The 23444-nt window shown below is 50.1% G+C and overlaps 6 protein-coding genes across 6 annotated transcripts; 3 read left to right on the forward strand and 3 right to left on the reverse strand.

The window, feature by feature from the left end:
- Positions 1 to 411: 411 nt before the first annotated feature.
- CDV56_105520 (uncharacterized protein) lies at positions 412 to 1041 on the reverse strand (the record flags this gene model as incomplete). The annotated part of the gene is made up of 3 exons (XM_026759139.1): positions 412 to 825; positions 873 to 968; positions 1021 to 1041. The coding sequence occupies 3 exons, from the start codon at positions 1039 to 1041 to the stop codon at positions 412 to 414; spliced, it is 531 nt and encodes a 176-aa protein (XP_026613538.1).
- Positions 1042 to 10886: 9845 nt separating this feature from the next.
- On the reverse strand, positions 10887 to 11618 carry CDV56_106252 (lysozyme; the record flags this gene model as incomplete). Its single annotated transcript, XM_026759871.1, has 2 exons — positions 10887 to 11417; positions 11466 to 11618. The coding sequence occupies 2 exons, from the start codon at positions 11616 to 11618 to the stop codon at positions 10887 to 10889; spliced, it is 684 nt and encodes a 227-aa protein (XP_026613539.1).
- A 1075-nt stretch (positions 11619 to 12693) lies between these two features.
- CDV56_106377 (putative C6 transcription factor) lies at positions 12694 to 14891 on the forward strand (the record flags this gene model as incomplete). The annotated part of the gene is made up of 2 exons (XM_026759996.1): positions 12694 to 14059; positions 14104 to 14891. 2 exons carry the CDS (start codon positions 12694 to 12696, stop codon positions 14889 to 14891), a joined length of 2154 nt encoding a protein of 717 aa, XP_026613540.1.
- Positions 14892 to 15363: 472 nt separating this feature from the next.
- On the forward strand, positions 15364 to 16749 carry CDV56_106547 (putative guanine deaminase; the record flags this gene model as incomplete). The annotated part of the gene is made up of 1 exon (XM_026760166.1): positions 15364 to 16749. One exon carries the CDS (start codon positions 15364 to 15366, stop codon positions 16747 to 16749), a length of 1386 nt encoding a protein of 461 aa, XP_026613541.1.
- Positions 16750 to 16837: 88 nt separating this feature from the next.
- On the reverse strand, positions 16838 to 19495 carry optF (small oligopeptide transporter, OPT family; the record flags this gene model as incomplete). Its single annotated transcript, XM_026760253.1, has 7 exons — positions 16838 to 17037; positions 17085 to 17354; positions 17401 to 17615; positions 17660 to 18987; positions 19044 to 19197; positions 19262 to 19308; positions 19424 to 19495. 7 exons carry the CDS (start codon positions 19493 to 19495, stop codon positions 16838 to 16840), a joined length of 2286 nt encoding a protein of 761 aa, XP_026613542.1.
- A 1375-nt stretch (positions 19496 to 20870) lies between these two features.
- Positions 20871 to 22005, forward strand: CDV56_106854 (FAD-dependent oxidoreductase; the record flags this gene model as incomplete). Its single annotated transcript, XM_026760473.1, has 3 exons — positions 20871 to 21215; positions 21269 to 21666; positions 21720 to 22005. 3 exons carry the CDS (start codon positions 20871 to 20873, stop codon positions 22003 to 22005), a joined length of 1029 nt encoding a protein of 342 aa, XP_026613543.1.
- Between the last annotated feature and the right edge of the window lie 1439 nt (positions 22006 to 23444).

Genomic DNA, 23444 nt, shown 5'->3' on the forward strand with positions numbered 1-23444 from the left:
GTCAGAACAGAGGACTGTTGTGAATTTCTATATCAGATACAGAGCTCATGGAGGAATATGAACGACTTACCTGGCTGGTGTATGGTAAAGCGAATGCGGGACAAAGGTGCACGAATCGCCGCGAGCTCGCTATCGGCTGGTAGGAAGACCAGCCTGCCAAATGTGCACCTTCTTTTTCAGGCGCCATGCCTCGACTCTGAACTTCAGCCGCCCAGCAGTGTCTGGGGTGTCTGAGGCTGGTGAAAAGGGTACCTCGCGAGCCTTTTAAACGAAAGTCCTTCCAGGTTTTATCGTCAAACTCCTCTCCCACCTGGTGTAGTCGATAGTGCTCACGGAAGGAGATGAATGCTCCCGGCGTAGACCATGGGGCCGGAATGATGCCGCAGAGTTGCAGCATCCGATAACCAAGGCTCAGCTCGATGTCTTAACCCGATGGTCGGTAACGCCCAGTGGCTGCGCAGTTTGTGCTTGTTGGAAGTCAAACAACATCTGTGCAAGGGCAACCTGCGCAAGGAGGCTGTCATCACGAGTCGAGTGATCTTCCGCGATGATGTGTGGTTGGGCATTGGCGGGCGGGGGACGCTGCTTCTTAGCAGACATCAATAGCAGATCCTGCTCGGTGCTGAGTGCATGACAACGGACGATGATGGCCTCACGGTCAGGAATGAATTGTAAACGAGCTTCCTCAATCCCAACTGCGAGATCATTGACTACCTCGTTCGATGGTGCTAAGAGCATGACTTGATGCGGTCTGCCAGTGTGACGACGCACGGGAATGGGGGTGTGACGTCGCTGAGGAGGTATGGGGCTGGTCAGCATCAGCAGCTGAACGGATTTCATCGAAGGCATGAATGAACTGCCCAGCGACACACGGTGCCATGCCATTTGTATTGGTTCCACTCATGATCGATGCCGAATTCGTGGGCGGCTTTCGAGATGGCCTTGTTCAGCGATGGAAGGAGTAGGCACTATGAATGACTCAGATACGTGTCGTTTCCAAGGAACAGGTATTGTACCTACCGAAGACAGAGTCGTCGACATGTCAGGCGATGGCTTTTATTTCAAATCCGACAAGGGAGGACCTTGCAAGGAACATCATCGCCCAAGTCAGCTGAGGAGAGCGGGTTGCCTGAGAGCCTCTTGCATGAGTTCATATGTTCTCTGTACTTTGCGGCAATGATCGAACGGCTCATGGCGGACATGTGTATGCGCAAAACAGCTCAGGAGTTTGACCGGAGAGAAGCGTAGGAATCAGAATGTACTGCTAAGTTTCAGTCAGGTCGCCGAGGCAGTCGTGAGCAAGTGCACCACGAAGCTGTGCCTGGATGTTATTCGAATAAATCTGTCAAGTTGCACCAGTCCGGTCACCTTGATTAAGGTTGATTCATTCCTCAAAGAACTTCAAATGTCAATCTCCGACGTTACAGGTAAGAGACAAAGCTCAAATGGGGATCTTGGAGAGTGGTTTACCTAAAACGATCGAATGTCATCTGAAAATGAGGTTGAATTGGTGGGTGAGCCCAGCCTCTCCAATGCCAATGTTCGAGTTTGGTATCTATCCAGCCGTTAGTGTCTTTCATTGAATGGATTGTAGTACAGGAGCTGTACAGAGGAGTAATCCAGCCGGTAGTCATCTAAACGCACAAACACCAGGCGCAGCAATTGTGCTAGTCCATTTCCACCGAGACATAGCATCATTGGCTAAGTTTGAGCGTATCCTCCGACTCACTGGGCACTTCAACGACTGTCTCAAGGTATATTTTGCCACAGAAGCAGCAGTGACATGTTGGGGTTCTGGTAGCCAGAGAGATACACAAGAAGGCCATGTGACGTCCGTCTTTCGATTCGAATCCGAGTGCATCTCAGAGATGCGGTCGAAACCGCGTCGTAAGACAGTGTACGTGATATCAGGACGAGTTTTGGTTGATGCTCAGGCGAGAATCGGCTCCGAAGGTTGGAAAGTGCGAATTAGTGTTCTCTCCTGATTTACCTAAACGACATAGTTCAGGTACTTTGATGCAAGCTCCTCTGCGACCTGACTGTGTGTGACAAAAGTTCCGACGGTATGAAAAGATTGCAAGGCCTCTCCTTTTTCTTGCAGGCTCGCCCGAACTCTTTTCACAAAGAATTCAGCCTTTGCCTGAGTCAGATAACCAGTGCGACTTGCACTTAGGCATCTGTAAGATAATTTCTAAGAATTATCTGTTTCTCTTGAACAGAAACGTGCTGGGGACTGAGAATGTCGAGCACTCGTGTCAACGGGAACTTTTCGTCAACAGCCGACGATTCTCCGCAGCACTGAGCGGATGAGGGATGCGAAGATCGATCTGTTCGATTCGCATGTTGGCATTAATATGCATGGTCGTGTGTCAAGTCCCAGACTAGAAATCCGAATGTTGCTAATCTTTCCTCTCAGGGATATTCGATGTGCGGCTGTGCCCGACATCAACCTTCGCGAAGGTGAGATACATCTCGTCAGAGTGCTGGGACAACATCCACTATCTAAAAAATTTGTGTTATCGTATGCTCGGTTACAATGTACATTGAAATGAAGAATATTGACATACCTCCGATTAGGCACTTCAGGAGAAAGGTTGCAGGGTGTTGTCCTGGTGCGTACCACGATATTCATCTTCTTTGAAGAACTTCCATTGTCCTTTCGAATCAGAAGACCGACGTAGACTTCCTCGGAGTGCTGGGACAAAGTCATTTGGGATCACATTGGGCGCTGGTGAGTCCATGATCCCGGGTGGAAGCTCGCAGCGAAAGACTTATCAGGTTATCTGGTTCCTGCCGAAGTTTCCCTCAGGATTGAAGCAACAATTCTTCTTGATGGCGCACGTAGTCATCGCCACTGGTAGATAGGTCCTTTTCCAGTGAACTGTCATGCCCTCCTGATGCAATGAGTAGTCTGTGGAGCATAGTGCAAGTCGGCCAGTAGTTGACGATGTTTTGGGATTGCTGGGGCTGTGGGCTTGTAATTGATGAGTGTGGCGAACGACGAAGAGAGCACATCCTCCGCGTCGGAAGTCTTTGATGTGCTGGGGGTCCGTACAGGCCATTGGTCTCGCAAGGAATGCAACGTCAAAGATCAACCCAGATCGAAAATGAAGTGTTGAAATGGATGGATGTAACTCATAGTAGCAGAGAGACGAATGATTTGCCAATTCCACGGGTCCAGGACGGAAGGTGGTCAAGTCTTCTGAGCCCGGATCTAGTCTGATGCCATGGAATCCCTGCCGTATATCTTCCAAGATTTGGTCAATCAAGGGCAAATGGTAGCGATCTTTCCGGCTGATAGCGTTCAGATTCCGATAATCAACGCAGAATTGTAGCCCCCGGGTTTCTCTGCCATCAGAATCGGAGACGCGAACGGGGCGTTACTCGGGACGATGAACCCTTTGTCTATATATTCCAAGATGTATTTGACCAGAGTGAAGGAGGCTTCATAGTGCTGACCTTCGTTGACATTTCCGCAAGGGTTGTTTGAATCATCCCTTGAGCAAGGCCCGTACAGCAAAAAGCCCAAACCATCACAAGAGTGACATAGCTGCCTCGACGTGAGCATCAATCGACACCGATGCCTTTCGAGCTCTCTGACAGCTTCATATATTTTGCAATCTGTACGTTGTTCAGTCATTGAGCAAGTCGGACTGCAGTCTGAGCAACAATAGAAAAGACTTACGTGGATCCGGCCTTGGCTCGACCGCAACAATGACTGCCAACCATGACAAGTGAGGGCAGCAACGATTGCTGATGCACAGAAGCGCTGACAGCTTGGGAGTTTACCTACCCGAGGATATCGGGAGACTTTTATGGCTCTTGCTTGCCGATGAGGAGTGTTATATATCTTGAAGAACCTTCAATGTCAGCGACTTTGTCCGTCCACCACATCATATCAGCTAGGGGGATCAGCATGCGAATACTTGCCCGTAAGTTACTCCAGAACTGGTGGAGGCCAGCTTGAATTCCCCGGAGCGTACACAAATTAGACCAAGCAGCTTCGCTGACTGGCCGTTCCACGTAACGTCCACCCATGATCGAAAGTTCCACGCTCGCCATGGAGAATGATTGAGGGAACAGTGACATCATGAAAGTGCAAAATTTGATGGAGTAGGATGACTGATTGCCATGCCCCTCGTCAAAAGCAAAGAGGAAGGGCATCGAGGCCTTAATCTCTCCGGAATCTCCTGCAGAGATGAAACCTCGATGGGTGTGGTACAAGAATAGCTTGACCACTTGCAGCCGCTTCGCATGGCGACAATCCACCAGCTGCTCGTGCGGCAACCCAGGCAAGGATCAGCTCTGACGGTTGCTCGTCCGGACCGATCCTTTCCTTATCATGGTCAGAGATGGATAGGAATGCAATCCGTATCCGCCGTCGTCGAATTCATATTCGTAATCATATCCGTATTCGATTGGACTTCCCGAAACTTCACGAGATCGCGATCCCCCGGATGTTCTTCCGCGCTTCTTTTCTGCCTCTTCATTCATCTCATCTAGGAGGCGGCGCGGCGGTTTGCCTGAGAGTGAGCGGTTCGAGAAGACTTTCAATTTGAGTTTGAAGGAGCTTTATTAGCGCGTGTAATCGTTTGGATATGCGAGAGGGGGAACGGGACATTAGGTTGTTTCGGTCCAATGGTGGACCAACAGATAGGGGGCTCGATTTCTCGATCTTCAGTGCAGGGGGTGTGGGGGGAGGGATCATGATCATCTGGTGTATCAGACGGATCACGATATTCGACTCTTCTCCTAGGAGTTTGCGCTGGATTAGGATCTCGAGCAATTGGGTCCGGGGAGACTCTAGAATCATGGACGTATTCCTGTTCCACATGCCGGATATGCGTTTCAGGGCGGTCCAGCCTTTTTCAAACTGTTGGATTTCCTTCTGTAATGGACCCAATCAGGCAGCTCTGTCACTAGGCTCAGTGGACATGTCGTCCACACTAGCAACACTGTCGCTAAGGCGCCGTTGACGTGGGCTCAGCCTAGTGGGCGGATCAATGGGCGAGCAGTCAGTAGACTGATCCCTAAGTCGTATCGTCCGGGCCAGTCCTTGCCACGTCGACGTTGACGGTGTAATACAAAAGCGTGCTCGCAAGCTGCTCTGGGGTTCGATCAAATGCACTTCGTTGCTTGCATTTTTGTAAAAGTCGAAGATGCTTCTCATATGTTTGCCTTTGATGAATTTCGAACCCCTTCTGCATCTTGAAATACTGCCTGTCAAGCAGATCCGCGCAATTCTGAGGCTTGCTGCAATGTAAAATTTGAGGGATGCGGTCAATACGTCTCGGCTTGGACCAAGAAGTCCTCAAAATGCAGCCCTGCAGCATGAGTAGTCGCCTTGCTGCCGTCGTTGGGTCCTGCCACTAGATACGTTAACGAAAGTCTCGAGCCATGAGTAATGCGCACAATGTAGGGGACATAGTGGCTTACCTTCAACTCAAAGAGATACTGTAGCTCTCAACCGGTCCGTCGATGGCATTCGAACCCCAGCAAAAGGACCAGGTAAACTTTTGGAGCTACCAGGAACGCCCCTTGGCTTCGATACTTCCTTGCCTGGAGCGGATCACTTTAACCAAGAAGCATGAAAGCAGAAAGACATGAATCTGAAAAGTCCTCGCTCTTTTCAAGCACGGAGGCGAGTTTGATATTGTTCGGGTTTCTCAATGAGATCTGGCCGAGCAGCATTGTTTCACTCTAGGCAGAAGACAATATTCAGAAAATCAGAGGGACATGCATTGAAGGATATGTCGGCCTTGGGGTCATCCTGTTTCTCAGCAACGCGGTCAGCTTTATTCTCCAACACTATAGTGGAAATCAAGGGAATTACTAGTTCTCATCTGCTGTGCGTCTCACTCGAGCATATAGAACATCTGAAATGGGGTCGTTGATTTTTTTCGCTTACTGCAGCCTTCTTTCAAAGCATATCAGCTCAGCATCTTAGGGTAATGACAGATATGAAAGCGTAAGAAGCGGAACAAAGAATTAATAGAGATGTATGTGATAAAGTCCAAAGAATAAGTAAAGAGAAGATAAGAGAAATGAGATGACAGGCAGCATTAATCAGACTCGCGCGTAAATAGAGGTGAGTAAGAGGAGAAGAAAAGATGAGATGAGGAAGGGCGAGATTGAGTATAAATTCATGGGTGGGGGGCAGCAGATAATAGGCGAGATAGGTCAGAGGCACTATGGATCATCCTAATTAATTCACGTACCCTCAGAAATCCCTTTATATACTTAGAATTAGTGACGTAGCTCATGATCGCTAACTCTGGAAATATTCACGGAATGAGGCTTATAGGAGTCACTTCACGTTCCCTCTATTCAATCCTATTTGCCTCAGTTCCACCCACCCCTGTCCAGCTAGCAGCAGTGAGGTCTGTTTGATGATTATTAAAGACTAATAGACAAATTTTTAGCCTCTTATGTTCAATTCAGCAGATATCAAAAGGTCTTTTTTTGCGAAACACTGAGTAGTTTCACACAATAAGAGGATCCTCCACCCACCAAGCCAGGTATCCCGCCAAATATGAGTCGACTATTCTATGCCCGATAGCTTTCACCACTTGATGATTTTAACATTGAATCCAGACGGCTCCGCTGATTATGCTCAAAGTCAAGACACATTCGCAATGTATCCGTGGGATATCCTGTTGAAAGCAGCAAACACGACAGTGGATTCCCGGGCTCAGTTCGACTGCAAACGCCTGAGCAAAAACAGATGCCCACAGCCGTCATCACCACAATTTGATTGGTGGCAGAAGTTTTCAGCTCGTAGTCTTCACGGCGTCATATAGGTCTCGATCAATGGTACAAAATCCTTGTCAAAGACTACCTGTCCTTGTGTGGAGAGTAGCTCCGTCTGTTTGATTAGATAGTTTGGCATCAGCCTGCGCTAGATAGCAAAGGTTCACATAATGGTATCTCGCAAAAGTGCATGCTGTCGTATTAGTACACTATATAGGAAACATCTTCCTTGGGGCAAGACGCAATTATGGTAGACTGTAGGCACTCAACTGTAGCTGAAGGATTCATTCATAGTTCCCAGGACTATGCATCATTCTATTGATCATTGGTCATGTTAAATTCTAGACTCCTACAATTCTCCCATTTCAACATATAATAGTATTGCCCATTGATATAAACAACCCCCTATGTATATATATATATCAAGAAATCCCAACATACATACCCTTCCAACCCACCATCAAACCTGCCTTATCGATGCCAAATCACATAATTCAAAATCTAGCTCTCTTTCATAACCATTCTCTGACCAGGTAGGTCGTTCGACCTTGGACCGAACCTAAGCCGGATAGAGACAGTACAAACAGATTTTACAAACCCCATTCCGGAAAGTGTCAGACTTGCTAGAGTCTCCAAAGTCTGATTGACTCGTATACTCAAGTAACCCCGTTGAGTCTATTTTAAGTGCAAAGGTTTGGCCACTTCTATTGCCCCAAGCATGATTCCGTGTGTTGTGCGGGCGATGGTGGATACCCATGCTCGCAAGCAATATGATGTCTTCGACGTATCTGCCAGAGCACCTTGCCAGAAATTCAGTTGCTCTGTAGACACGGATCGTAGGCAGAATCTAGTTTATCTTGAACTAACTTCACATACGCCATCTTGCTAGGAACAAAAGTATCCTCCTGGTATCTCGCAAACTGCTGAGGGACTCTGATCGCCAAAGTAGACAGAAGGTGTCAACCACATAACCACTCGACTAAAAAAGGCGTCTAGACAACCATTCCTAGCGTAGTAGAAATAGTAGTGTAATAATTTGTTCAACGGAAGGAAATGGACCCATGCATCCAATAGCTGAAAGTACACCACATGTCTTGATGTGTTGGTGCATGGAAATAGTGACATACATTCCGCTCGGTTTGAGGTACGGTATACTGCCCAAGTCTCAAGATCATAGGGCCAGGCATTGGATCCTGTTGTGCCGGGTTTGCCATGGATCACTGATCAAACTCACGAATTTAGGAGCTGTATGTTGGCAGATTACATTTCTGTTTAGCATAAGATAACTGCAATAAAGAGGTGTATACACAATCACTATTGAATTATAGTAGTTTAGGCATATTATTGTACATTTCACAGAAAACAACAAGTTCTAGGCACAGGTTGGGTCAAAAGGTGTGGATCGTCTGGGTAACGCAGAGGCCTCCACTATATCCGTTCGTCGATGTCTCAGATTGTGTGGAATGCACACTGGACGAAGCCATCCGGGCATGGCATTGGGAAGAGAGGCGCAATCTTGACGGCGTATGCCAACCACCAGATAGAGTTTCGATGCTTGCTGAGGAGATGCCGCTTGTCGCTATGCTCTGTGGCCCTTTGTGTTCACTCTTGTGCTGAATGACCAGCTCGTGTAATGCCTCGAGTTTCGGAAAGGCTTTCGAAGAAGTGCCAGGATGACAGCGTAAGTAGCAGATGATAGAGAGGCCTCACGCAAGGCATTGCTTCCAAAACGGAAGGAAGGTGCTGAGGCACGTAGGCCAGAAGTGGTCGGTCATGGATGTCTCTGATGTCTGTGGCATTCTCGCAAAGACCGCCATGCTGAGTCTTATCCTTGAGCAACGTGGCTGTAAGTGTTGTGTTTCGTCTCTTTTCAACTGGAAAATATGATGGTACTTTCTGAGTTCTTTGAGCTCAGTGACGTGCATCGTGTCATGCATCTTGGATATTGCAAAGGTCACTCAACTCGATGAGTGTGCTGATTGCCTGCGTTCGATTGTACCGAATGCAGGCCGATAACGTCCTGCTCAACAAGATAACGAAGGACCTGTCGAAACTTCTGTTTCTGTTGGTAGCTGGGTGTTGTACTCCCCAGAAGACAATAAGTCGACGCTTAAGCGTGGTACTGGTTCGAAAGTGAAGATGAAATTCAAACCAAAGCCGACTTTCCTTGCTCGTGGTGAGGTAGAAACTACCTGCTTCTATTCATTGAGATCGAGATCAAGCTAGATGGTTTCTAGCTCCGCAAAATCGACGGGTCGAAAAACCAGTATTGGGCGACCCAATGTCGCTTATGTCCTCAAGCGAAGGATGCTGACAGATATAGATGGTGTCAAGCTGATTCCACTCCCTTTGGAGATTGGACTCTGGCATGGTGGTCGTAAGCAGGCTCCCAAGGAACAATGTTTCGGGAAGTTCTCCCTCAATGAAGATTGTTCTGGGGTTTCAAAAGATTTTGGTGCGGTCCAGATGACGGCAGGCTGTTTTTCATTTTGAAGCGCGGTTAAGATGTACTCAGAGCAGAAGCTCACCCTTTCAGAAGGGGTCATCTCGCCCTGAAAGGGAACAACAATGGACCTTCAGCATTTTTGCACAGTGCGACAGCGATAGGAATGAGCTGGCCAGGCTGAGGTTCGCGGCCATGTCGCGTATCACTCCCAGCCAATTTGAACCAGTTCCTAAACTCGTGGACGAGGTGTAAATATGACAGAGGTGGGAGTCTGACAGTTTCTTGCTCATTTCCCAGGGAATCCACCACATCATTCGACCGCCAGGGACATATGGGCATTGCCCAACATGCCTGTCGCAACCTAGCCACATTTCGTCAGCCATAAGAACCATAAACCATAAACTGAATTCGAGAAACGTACCATTTCACAAAATGCATGGCGACTGTTGCATTGAACATGGCGTAGAAGCACTCACAGGCCTTGTGTGCAGTCGATGAAAAAGGGCTGGGAAGATGAGACATCCCAGTTAGCCATAGAGTTTCCTGCTTCGGTTCTGCGTCCCGGGCAGGTCTCATACGCCGAGCTAGCTGAGAAAAGGAGATCCGGGATATTACCCTCCCTGCGCGCGTGTTGAGGTGTACGCTTCAACCAAAGGAGAGTATATCTGTTTAAAGATAAAACATCAAGCAACTGTTACAAGGAGTAGGATCCGTTGAGCGAGCTTCAGAGTCCAAAAATGTGACAAGTAGATGTCCAACAACCATATGGAGGCAATAATGTGTTGCCAGGAAGAAACAATGAACTGGGAGTCATAGGTCGTCAGAGTTTTCAACTCCTGTGTGTTTGAAATTGTCACGGGGAGCGCCGAGAGCAGGCACATGTTGACACCCGGGAATAACTGCCAGGTACATGCTAGCTTTTCAATAACTGATAATTTGTCATTATGCTCTTGAAGCATGCAAGTCAGATTGTTTATATCGTAGGTGTCAAACCACACGGCCGTAAACAAAGACGATATAAAAAGTATGCAGTGGACTTGGGCTGTTGGTGTACAACAGCAAGCCAGGCAGTTCGGAGCTCGCTGGTTAATAAATTAGCCAGACAGATGTTTTCAGGGGTATTCTTTTACTTACCCTGGCCCATCTGGCGAGGTCATTAGCTTGACCTCACTCAGGGATGATCAGTAATGTGTTTTGGTTCTCATCATAACAGATCCACCAAGAGTGCCCATGTAGGCTTCTCAGTCAAAGAATCGACCCGAGATATCCCTCTTCAAAGAGTCAAGTAGATGTATAGAAAGGAAGCAAAGGAATGAAGGAGAGAAGAGTGGTAGAGGAGGAAGGGGTATAAATACCTTAGCACGTCAGTGATGCCTCGGCTATTCTTCGCTAAAGAGCATTCCTGCAACTGAAGCTATTCACGGACCAGATATACTGACTGTTAATATTATACATATGAGTGACGTAGTATCAACAATGCTATATTTCATTCACGGACTGCCTATATTCACGGAAGCACTGCCTTGATCAAGAGAGTGCTCATTCACGTATCACATTTAACTTGGCTATACTAGCTACCGCAACTTATGTTGTAATTGAATGATTGAATGATCTGGGACTATCCCAATAACGTGTAGTTCGTAATCAGATCAAAGTAATTATCGACATGCTGTGGTATACTTCATCGCATCTAACCCTTGGCGAACAACTTGAGGTTATCCAAGCTGCCGTTCCAAATCTCCGAGTCCCCACCATAGGTATAGCTATCCGAGTTCTGCCAGAAGGACTGATACGGCCATCCGCCTGGAATCGTGCCAACAGAGCTGGAGTACCGAGCCAAGACCAGCGGACACTCAGTAAAAGATCTGCTGTTGCCCGTGCAGGTGTTCCACCAGTCAGCGGTGGTATAGATCATCGGATACCGACCGGTGCTGCTCTTGTAGGTCTCGACAAAATCGGAAATCCACGAGACCATCTGCGAGGCGCTGAGTCCGTAGCATGTGGCGCCATAGGGGTTGTACTCGATGTCCAGCATACCGGGAAGGGTGATGCCGTCGTTGGACCAGCCTCCACCGTGAGCGAGGAAGTACTTGGCCTGTGTGGCGCCGCTGCTGTCACTAGGGATGGCGAAGTGGTAACCACCGCGGATCAAACCAGCATTGGTGGCACCGGTGTAATGGCTGGAGAAGGAAGGGTCGGTGTAGGTGGTGCTTTCGGTGGCCTAGAACGATCAGCTCTCCGTATGGCAGTGAGCATAGACGAGACGCACCTTGATCATGACGAAGCGAGCACCGGAGTTATATGCCGCCGCAAAGTTGACGCTGGACTGGTAGTGGGAGATATCGAAGCCTTGAACGGCGGCCTGGGCCACAGAGGCCGAAGCCAGGAGGACGGCCGCAATCTGCTTCAGATCAAGCATCATGTTGATTGACTGTGTCTGAGAAAGTGATCAGAACAGACCTGACCTGCCGGACAAAGAGTCCTATTTATCCTCCTCTCGGCGATATTTCGAATATCCAGCTCGTCATCTTGCCTGCCCGTATTGTCGCATTCAAGGGCGAATACGATGTCGATCACTCCCAAAATTAACCCCAGGGATACTACCGTAATAATCTCCTGCATCAATAGTGGCATCGTTTGCGATTTGATGAATCTCACTCGGCCATTTAAGAAGATCGTCGGGGTGAATACGAGGTACAACTCCGCATCGGTTGTTGAACCCCGTCGGCCCCCCGAACTAGTCAGGACTCCAGGAGAGACGAGGTCTCATCGCGGAGAATTTGGAGAACCTGATTTGCAACGTCTCGCTTAAAGGTACTCTTCTAGGGAGGAGTCGAAGGCCTGACGAAATGACGGGCGATAGAGCGGGTCAATTGAACGGCAGATGGACGGCGAATTAGCCTGAATGATTGTAAATTGCTGTGATATCACCGGATTGACGGGTCCAGATCAGTGACATGACCCTTATAACTGCCCAGAACAAGAAATGGGCGCCGTCTTGGCTGTGGATTTGCCTCATTCATGATTCAGGTCAGACGTTGAGATGTCGTTGAAGAATATATTGCCAGTCGGCATGCACAGAAGTCGCACTCAAGAGGGACGAGATGGACCAGACCAAGATCTCTACATCTGGACTATGAATGCAACTGTCAATCAGAAAAAGAATAAAAGTCAATGAATGCAAATAGTTAGGTCGATGTAACACTGCTATCTTTGCCTGACTGGCAGTATTCGCTTCTTCAAACATTCCTAATCTCGGTTCCAACTCTATTGCCGATTTTCCACTACAACTTTTCCTCTTTCAGCCAACAACATCTCTCCGTCAAACCACATTCTTCATCGTCAATACATCAATACATTAATCTTTCTCACCATCACTTATGATTGATCCCTGAATTTACACCATCTTCCTTGGCGTCCGATCGTTATGGCCCGTCCGAGCGTGCACCTCCGCCTTCGTCGCTACCACGACCGACACTGACCGCAATCCGTCCATCATGACCAACGGCTCCATCGCCAGTGATAAGGAGTTTCGCGATCAGTTGGGCAAATTCCGCCTTGAATCCGTCGTTACTCCGCTTCCCCCTCTTCACTCATCCTCTTCGTCCCAGTCCCAGTTGCAGCCTCGATCCGTGCCTCCTCTTCTTCCACCGCCCAACTCCACCACCGCCAATGTCGCTTCCCCGCTGCAGCCTTCTCACGGCGCCCGCCCCAAACGCGTCTCCACCGCGTGTGATTTCTGTCGCAAACGCAAGAAGAAATGTGATTTCCGATATCCGAATTGCTCTGCGTGCACTCGCGCCGGGGTCCGATGTACTGTTCCACCACCCGGTCCGCTAGTCGCCAGCGCCTCCGTCCCTCGCGACCAGCTCGAGAATCTCCAGAAACGAGTACAATGGTTGGAAGACGTCGTCCGGCGAAAGACAGGCCTATCGGTGGCTGAGCTACCGACGGGAAGCAATGTGGATGGGGAAGGCGATCCGGATTGGTGGTACCAGGTCCCCGCCATAATGGCCAGATACAGCAATCGACACTCCATCGGTGCGGGCAGTGCTACGACGTCAAGTCCTGCCGGTAGCGGACGAGGGTCCTCGACCGGTCCGCCAGCGTCAGAAACATCGGGGTTTGGAACCGAGTTGCCCAACGTAGGGGAGATTTTCCGCGACCAGCTTGAGCATCGTCGGCCGTCGGTCGCACGTCCGACTGTGTCGGCTCCGCGAGTCGTCCGTTTACCGTCCTTGGAAGAGGCAGAACGAATAGCAGGTAACTACTTTGACAGTATGGGTTACCAGTATCCTTTCTTGTCGCGACCGGACTTTCTAGCGCTTCTGCGACACATCTACGCGGGTGGAGTACCGACTCCGGAAGATCACTACTCGTACCATATCACGATAGCCATTGCGCTGTTGATCGGATCGGCGGACGATGCGCAGATCAGTGAGTTCTATCGCGCTAGTCAGCAGACGCTTTCGCTGGCCTTGCAGAACGAGGACCTGGCCGCGGTACGGGCATTGCTGAGTCTGGCGCTATATACAATGTTTGCGACCACCGGCCCTAGTGTGTGGCATGTTCTGGGAACGGCCATGCGACTGGCGACCAGCCTTGGCCTCCACAAGGTGCGGTCCTCGGCTAGTCTGATAGAGGAGGAAATGGCCAAGCGGGCGTTCTGGAGTTTGTATAATCTCGACCGGTTGATTGCGTCAACACTCGGGCGGCCGTTGGGGATTGCTGATGAGGATATCAGCGTGAGTCTGCCACGGGAGTTTAACGATGACTGGACCGAAGTGCCGGGAGGCAGTACCATGACCATTCCGGTTCAGGTGGTTAAGCTGCGCCGCCTGTTCTCCCGGATCTATCGTTACTGTGAGTGCTTTCATGGCAGTTTGCTGTTCTAACTAACAAATTAGTGTACAATAATCAACCGCCTCCTGACCCTCAAGAAGTTTCGATGACGCTGGTTCAGTTCCGGCAAGAGCTTGACGACTGGCGCACGTCAGCGCCTGTGTATCCGCCTGCACTATTATACTCGACCAGCTACTATGATTATCTCTACTACACCACTCTACTTTTGATGTACCGCCCCAGTCCGCGGAATCCCACCCCTGACGCAACTAGCATTGTTAGCTGTGGCGACTCTAGCATTCAGGTCATTCGATCGTACTGGGACAGCTATTCAGTGGGCAAGATCAAATGGATCTGGTTGACGCTGAGCCAGACGTATTTCGCTGGAATTACCATTCTCTGGTGCTTAGAACAAAATTCACGGGCGTTTCGGGATGGACAGTCGCCCTTATGGCAGCCGGATGAGCAGATGATGCGCCGGGCCATCCAGGCGGTGATTGTGCTTCTGGAGGAGTTTGGCAAGCGACGGCCTGGCGTTGAACGACTCGCAGAGAACTTCCGCCATACAAGCACGATGATTTTCAGCCAAATGGCATATCAGCAGCAACAACGGCAGCACCAGCCGCAGCAGGAAACACCGTATCCCCCACCACAGCCACCTCCTCCCCCAACCCCACCGTCCTCGCTACCAGCCATCCCACCGCCACCGGTGCCGCTGGCGCCGATGCTGGATGATGTGTTGCTTGTCGATACTCGGGGGAGCGCGCCGGTGATTGACCCTCAGTTGGCAGAGCAATTATTTTACTCCTATGATTGGTTTCAGGAGGAGATGGCGACATATTATACCCTGTAGTCTAGGATTATGTTCTTGTATATATTCAATATCATCACTGCATCTGCGTGCACCCTTGGCCGCGCAAGATCGCTCATCGACTTTGAAGAGACTGTATCACTGGCTAGGCAGAACTCAATACTTTCCCAGGTGCTCCTCCATAACCACTTCCCTGGGCTAGCGGACATGCTGCAACTGGATCAAATGGAGTGATCTTTCGAGTCACTACGAGCAACATTCGGAACCAATGCCTTTGTTCGCCTCGAAATTGCCAATACTGCATGCATATGTCTTCATTCAAAGAATTATAATCATTCTCAACATCAACTGAGATGCTTTTGCAAAAAGCAGTCCGATATCATTGCATGTTGATCTCTGCGTCACCTGCAGCTGCCCCGCACTGATAAGCATCAATCACTACACAGACATCCCATCCTCAACATTCTTCTTTCATTCTATCATCACTTCCATAGCTATTCATAACATAACACAAATGAACGAAACACCAACAGCAACAGGCCTCCCCCTCGCCTTCCACGGCACAATCATCCACTCCCTCTCCCCCACAGACCTCCAGATTCTCCCCAACACCTTCCTCCTCGTTGACATCACCGGCAAAATCCAGGCTCTGGTCCCCAACACTGACCCCTCAACCATCAACACGCTAATCGCAGACAATGGCTACGCACCCGACGTCTTCCCCGTCAAACACCTGCCCAAACACTCCTTCCTGATCCCCGGCTTCATCGACACACATAACCACGCCCCGCAGTGGGCCCAGCGCGGCGTAGGACGCGGCATCTCACTACTCGACTGGCTCGAGACAGTGACCTTCGCACACGAAGCGAAATTCGAAGACGTAGAGTACGCCAAGCGCATGTACAGCGCAGCCGTGGACGGCCTACTACGGCAGGGGATCACGACAGCAACCTACTACGCCTCCAAGCATCTGGCCGCGACGAAGACCCTAGCGGAGGTATGCCGCGAAAAGGGCCAGCGGGCGCTCGTCGGCCGGTGTAACATGAACCGGCATGCGCCGGGGTGGTACCGCGATCTCAACGCGGGGGTATCGGTCAAGGAGACGGGGGAGTTCATCCAGTGGATGCGAGAGTTCAACGGCGGCGAGGAACGACCGCTTGTGAACGCGGTGATCACGCCTCGCTTTGCGATCTCCTGCGACGAGGAGGTCCTCTCTGGTCTTGGGGCCCTCGCGGCGGCGAACCCGGACCTGCCGATCCAGACGCATTTCAACGAGGCGGAGCAGGAGATGGAGTTCACGAGGCAGCTGTTCCCGGACTTCGCGCATGAGGCGGAGCTGTATGCGCGGTTTGGGCTGCTGAATGAGCGGTCGATCCTGGCGCATTGTATCTTCCTGCGGGAGGAGGAGATGGAGACGCTGGCTCGGCTGCGCTGTGGCGTGGCGCATTGTCCTATTGCCAATACGACTATGCAGGCGTTTATGGTCGCGCCGGTGCGGGAGTATCTGCGGCGGGGGATCAAGGTCGGATTAGGGACTGATAGTGGCGGGGGTCATTCGATTTCCATGCTCGAGGTGATGAAGCAGGCGTTTGTGGTGTCCACGGCGCGGGCGACGGAGACCCGTGGCGCGGATCCAGCGTTGTCGGTGGCTGAGTGTTTCTTCCTGGCGACTTTGGGGGGTGCGCAGGTGTGTGGGCTGGATGAGAGGGTTGGGAATTTCGCTGTTGGCAAGGAGTTTGATGCGTTGGAGGTACGGACCGGGGAGGAGGTGGTGATGGATGTTATGACGCCGGTGGAAGAGGGGGATTCAATTGAGGTCATCTTTGAGAAGTTCTTGATGACGGGTGATGATCGCAATATTGCCAAGGTGTATGTCAGGGGACGAGCTGTCAAGGTTTGATATTAGATCTAGGGTACACTCCTATCAACTGGTACTTGCCAGCATGAGGCTGGATGGTCATAAATTCGTCATATGTGAAGAAATCTATCTACTCCCATGTCCCCCTCGGTGGTCCAAAATATCCCGAAGATGGCAAGGATTTCCACGGCGTCCCCCTGCCATCAGCGCATTGGCGATACACACTGTTCCCCCACCAGTGCAATGGGCCGGCTGGAAGCATGATGCAAAAGAAGATGATGACGGTGGCCACGGCGACGCCAGAGTCGAGGGCGGCAGACAGAACGTAATCTGAGCGAGTCAGTAAAAGCATTACCACAGATGCAAACATGACTCACTGTACTTGGACCACCATGCGGGCTTCCTCCGCTTGATGACCCCATTGAAGATCACATTGACCACCCACCACGAGGAGAAATTGATCCCTGTCGCAGGCGGAACAAGACTCATGGCTCCAAAGGCGACAGGCCATGAGATCTTGTTAAACCACTTCCAGCGCCGTCCAAGGACAAAGGTGATGACAATTACTACTGGTCCGGCCAGGAAGAACCAGAGGAGGTTACCATAGATTTGACCGGGAGAGAAGTTCCGTCCGGGACCCAGGGCGCCTTGTCTGTCAGTAGGAGTCTCAAAAAGAGGGAGAGATGCACTCACCCCATATCAAAGAAGCCGAGTAGGTCACTCGACCGTGAGGACAAGTAAATCCACCATCCGCCTCTGGAGTGCAGATGTCGTCAAATCTTGTGATCATAAAGACAGAGACACCGCATTGGACGATGGCTCCAACGAGTGTGGCTAATCCTTGAGCCATGAACAGCGTCCGTGGGGCGATGTGGAGATAATGAGCGAGCTTCATATCGGCCACAAATCTAAAACAGTCAGCGTCGTCGGTTAGTGAATGAATCATACTCACTCTAGCCCCTGGGAGACAGCCACATAGCCGTAGAACTTGAACACCATATTTGCCAGAGGCCGTCCCAGAAAAGCATACCCTCCGATGAACTCCGTGATAAGGTTCAATTGATTGCTGCTGATGTTGGTGGTAGCCTTGATGATCCCAACTGGGACGAAGTAGATCATGGGAAGGATGAACGCTACCAAAACAGCCCAAGAAGGAAGCCCTGTATGCCAGACTTCGTTGGTGACAATGCCGAGAACGAATATCAGAATGGTTACACCGGCAAACCACCACCATGGAACGTCTGCGTAGGCAGCAATCAATCGCGCATGGATATCCTTCTTGTTCCTGCCTTTCCACTGTTCCCACAGATCCTTTCCATTATACAGCGCAACATGGACAAAGATGCCCGTAAGGTTGGCGAATGCGATTCCATATGTCAGTGCGTAGCCTGCCGGAAGAAACATGGGCGAGTAATGGCGGTACGCCATTGTATCAACTGTCCCATCCCTATTCATGACCTGCTTGGTGTGGTATGGCCTGCCAGTGTTGTCAAACGTATTGGAGTTCATCATAGGCATATAGGCCGAGTACCATGTGTTGGTGTAATAGATGATGGGACAGATGATCCAGTAAAACAGGGCAAACGACCCCATCACATTGAGTCCCGCCCAGAAAGGAACGAGTAGCGGGCTTTGATTCGCGAAAACGACCTGTGCCCAGTCAAAGGTCAAAAGAGACATCCCCAGCCCAGTCTCTTGCCCAAACAGCTGATTGACGACGACGTTCTGCGGGGCGATCCAGCAAATGAAGCTGAACGTGCTCAACGCGGTGAACAGATAGCCCGGGACAAAGTACCAGATAGCGCCGACGGTAAACACTATCAGAAAGAAACGAAGGCGGGACACAATCCATCCATCCGCAAGTAGATTGCTGCGCGAATGCAATGTCTGTAGCAACGCAGCGTTTGATAACACCCCGGGCCAGATCATCGTAGCAGGGCCGACGAGCCAGCGCGAAGCCATTCCCGCGAGACCGAAGCCAAGTAATTGTGTCGTAATTGTCAGCAGAAGATGGAACCCACCTCGTGAAGGCATCCCGTAAAATCTGACGGTAGCCTCAATCACCTGGGTGGCTGCAGCGGACCCAAAGGAGACATTGGCCATGATTGTGATCAAAGCATGCTCCTTGATATTGAAATGTCTGTTCTGATTGACCCAGCCCAGTGGCACCCATCTTGCCCACGCGCAACCGACCGGATACGCCACGAGCTGCGCAACCAGAGCACTAATGCTGACGCTAGGCTGTCGTAGACTAAAGAACTGATTCAACCCACTTCCGACCTGCTAACGCATTAGCGGATCGATCTACGGTTCGGCACGAGACATGTATGACATACAATAGTGAATACGATGCCGATCACCCAGACGCGCACTGTGTTGACAGGCAGACTCACGTCGTCAACTGGCTGCACCACAGCGCGGACCTCAGGAAATGGAGAATCGTCTGCTTCATATGGGAGGATTTTTTCAGCATCATAGTCGTCCAGAACACTGACATGCTCATGGAGCGTTGTTGGAGATGGTTCCTAGTCAAAACTTTCCATGAGCAACCAACCTTGCACGAATGGTATCGCCAGTAGATTTTGATGGGGCAGATGTTGGCTGGTAGATCGCAATCAAGATGTCATACTCGAATAAGGAAAAGACAACCGTGGGTGACAAGTAATATCAGACAGGGAAGTGTGCAATAGAACATGGGTTGCAAGGCGAAACCCACCTGAACCGATCCCTTGCATCGGGCCTTTTCATCTTCTGGCGAATCAACATGAGGACCCTTGATCCCAGCCATATCCTGGCTCTTTAAGCTGGAACTTGGAATGCAACTAGGTATGCTTGAAATCAGCCTAGACTAGTCCCCCGGTCGGAGACTCCTCTGGGCTCTGACTGATCGGAGTTGGGTCTGGCTTGGTGAAGATCAATCAGAAAAGATAAAAGTGCATCTCTGACGCCACCGCAAGCAGCTTGTTTCCTGCACCTGGCTGTTTTCACTAATGTAGCGGATGGATCGTCGACCTTCAGAACTTTGGGTCTAAGGCCTAAGGTGATTGGAACTACTCCGTATAGAACAAACAATCTGTGAAGCAAGCAGAGTAAAGATTTCAAGCTGACTGATTATTAATTTGCTGGTGTTCTAGATTTCAATTGACCGATTGAGGGATGAATTATCATCCCCGAGTCCTGCAGACATCCAAGAATTCCTGAATCCTGTCACCCTGTGTGACAAAGCAAGTCAGGTGATTTCGTTGCCTTCGAGACATTCTTGAAGACTATTTCGAACAAGACTACAGTGTATAGTCAAAGAAGATACTATGATGGAATCGTTACAAAGATTCTACTGGAAAGACCTCGATAATATATTTAATTCGGAAAAAAAAAAGTGATCATCGGACTACTTTCGCTTGGATAGTTTTGGTAAAACACTCGGCTCCTGGCAACACCTCAACCTCGCGAGCAAGACGGCATTAAGGCGACATGACTCGCAGAGGCAGAAACCCCCGTCCCATTCTTCACACATATCTGAAACTATTGGCTCATTCTTCTCCAAAGTCTTCAGATTAGCGCAGTCTTCAGGGATAGACATCCATGTCTGTCGGTATCGGCCGCTAGTTTCTTCCATATTGGTCGGATCAGTAACACTAAAGGTGAATTGACGTGCCTTGCAATGCTTTGGTTGCAGATTAGTCTATCTCTAGTCAATTATAGTGATATTAATTACTATTGCCAAGTGATACGCTGAATTGTTGTGGATGTCTTCTACCAGCGGGTAGAGCCGACGGTCGGATCTGAGCGCTCTTCAACCCCAACGCAGACACCCGAGGTATCAGGAGATTGATCAGGTAAGAGAGTCGTGGCTGGCGGGTATAAAGAATTAAACTGTAACACATTGAACTGACGATGGGGCAGCTTGTCCAGAATGTTCAATCCCAGATACACCAGGTCATGTCCGCACTGACCTAGACTTCACCTATCGACAGCTTCCTTGCGTGGCTCTCTTGTACCCTCACTCTATCGCCTCTGCGAACCCAGCTTCCTGATATTTGGGACTGTCCCATCTCCATATTCTGTGACAAACGATTGGGGCCCAAGAGTCTACAGAAGTATCAGCGAGAAGAGATTTCACCCACAAAATGGGGGAATGCGATCAGAGCCACCACACGTCTCCTATGCCCTTCTCACAACGTCCGATCGTCATCCTAGGCGCAGGAATCATCGGATGCGCTACAGCAAGACAGCTCCTCTTGAATGGCTTTCGCGTTGTGGTTGTTGCTGAATTCCTGCCAGGCGACCAGAATATTTTTTACGCATCAGCCTGGGCTGGAGCAACGTGGCATGCTGCTGGCGGTATCAGTCCCGAGTATCGATACCTTCAAGCTGTTACGCATCGGCATCTGTTGAGGATGGCGCAAGAAGACCCCGAATCGGGAGTTTGCCTTGTTGATGCGCGCGAATATCTCGAAGAAGCACCATCTGAGAACTCCTCTCTCTGGGGTAAGACTGTGGTCTCAAATGTAGGTATTGGAGCCGTTCCGCTCAGTGCGTGTCACCATGCTGACGGGGATAGTTTCGCGAACTTGAATCCGGTGAATATCCTCAGAATTTCCACTGTGGGTGGTCATACCAAACACTGGTAACGGATCCGACACGTCACATGCCCTATCTTCGAAAGCAGATAACTGCTCTTGGCGGCCAGTTCATTCGAAAGCGCGTCGAGTCCCTCCGGGAACTATACGCCATGTTCCCCGAGTCAAGCGTCTTCATCAACGCCAGCGGGCTCGGAAGCAAAACCCTCACCGACGTCCGGGATGACAAGTGCTTTCCTGAGCGAGGCCAGAATGTCTTTTACCGTACCGACAAGTGTCGACAAATGTACTTCCGCAATGGAAAAGAGTATACCTATATCATCCCCCGTCCTTTATCCGAGGGAGTAGTGCTGGGGGGTGTCAAGCAGCAGAATAACCTGTCAGAGACGTTTCCTATTCATGCAGCTCTGACACAAAGCTAACAGTAGATAGGTCCCCAGAGGTTGATATGGACGTTGTTCGAGACGAAATTGCGCGCGCTCACCGTCTCGCACCAGAGGTTGTTCCCACTAATCCGCCCGAAGAGTCCTTGAGCTATATTATCGGTATTCGACCGTCAAGGCAGGGAGGGTTTCGCTTGGATTCGGAGCAATTGGGCCAACAAACAATCTTGTCAGCTTATGGCTTCGGAGGAGGAGGCTATGCATTTTCTTATGGAGTGGCGGAATGGCTGGTGAAGACAGTGGAGAAGTCTGAGAGAGAAAATGTGATCCTATAACCTCTGTCCATCACATTGGAATTGGTGATGGTTTCAGCTTCTCCATCCTGCCATTGCAGATCCTGTTTCTGGTGACTACCCACCAAAGATCGGCTAAAATTACTGATATGAATTCAAAACTTTCATCCGAGTTCGACAGTCTTCGACTCCTGCCGACCACGTTGGGTAGTATTGGGTCTGGCCTTGTCGATGAGATCCCTCAAGAATCTTTGGTGTCAGCGGGTCCTCGTGATTGCGAATCCCGCACGTTTTCAGGCTCGAAAGTAATAATCTATTCTAACTCGAATCAGACCTCGTCCCAGCGCTTCCAAGCTTTTGGCATGTTCCTCTCCTCTCAGGGATCAGGATCCACATCGTCACGCACTTAGCCACCCACTAGCAAGGCGCGGAACCAAGAGTCACGAACCATATTCTACTTCTGACAAGGTCATGGTCTCTTACTACCGGCATAAATTATCAAAAGCCGAGGCGACAGTGCTTCGAGGAGATCAGGTCTGCATATCATATCATCTCTAAGGTTTCGACCGATCCCTAGTATGGGCTGCATGGCAGAGATGTCACACACTATGACATCATGTCATCAGTCCTCCGTTTGTTTGATCATCTGAGCCATCGGCATCAGTGTCAGTCTCACGCTGAGCGTGTCAGCTTCCCGATGATCGCAGAGGCAATATCGCGGCTCGTGTTGAAGTGAACTGGGAAATGTCAAACACAACGCTGGATCATGGCGAGGAAAAAGTACCAATTAACGAGTCATTGGACCCGTGGAGTTCACGAGTCAAATGCAAGGGATTCAAAGAGTCGCGGGTAGAGAGTAGACATTTTTTTCCCTGTTTCGGGACTTCAAGCCGACCAGATGTGATTTGCCTCTACAATCTACATGAACACAATCTTCAGCTTACAGCGGCGAAGGACCGTTTCTGTTTTTGAGACTTTTTCCATCGTAGTATTGTGGACTCTCCAACTTAAATCTGAACATAGCGGTGCAGCAACCTGTTTTTTGACGATTCTGCGCGCATCTGGAACCTGGGATCGCCTTCCCCGCAGCCGCCGGCTACAACTTCCAGCCAGTGGCTGACACACTCGGTGTCGGGACTCGATAGGTACTGTAGGTACTGTGCAGGCGTGGAAGACTCTTTTCTTGGCCGCCATGACGTGGGTGGTGGTGATCTTGGCCTGCGACTGGTCCCGACTCCCAACTCCCAAGTATTTGGAATGGAATGGCCTGACGGGACAGTTCCAAACCCACACTAAAAGAAGGTCAATCATCATTTGCCTCTTACGACTAAGGAGTTGGACTTGACTTGGGACTACTCTATTAAGGATACGTACTAAAACTACTTGGTTGTATCACGAGGGGCAGCGAAGAATTAGTTATCTGCGACTGCGACTGTGAATTTCTACTCAACCTCTTTCATCCATCACTTTCCACATTGACG

This window comes from Aspergillus thermomutatus, assembly GCF_002237265.1.
Source record: "Aspergillus thermomutatus strain HMR AF 39 chromosome Unknown NODE_124, whole genome shotgun sequence".
Lineage (NCBI taxonomy): Eukaryota > Fungi > Ascomycota > Eurotiomycetes > Eurotiales > Aspergillaceae > Aspergillus > Aspergillus thermomutatus.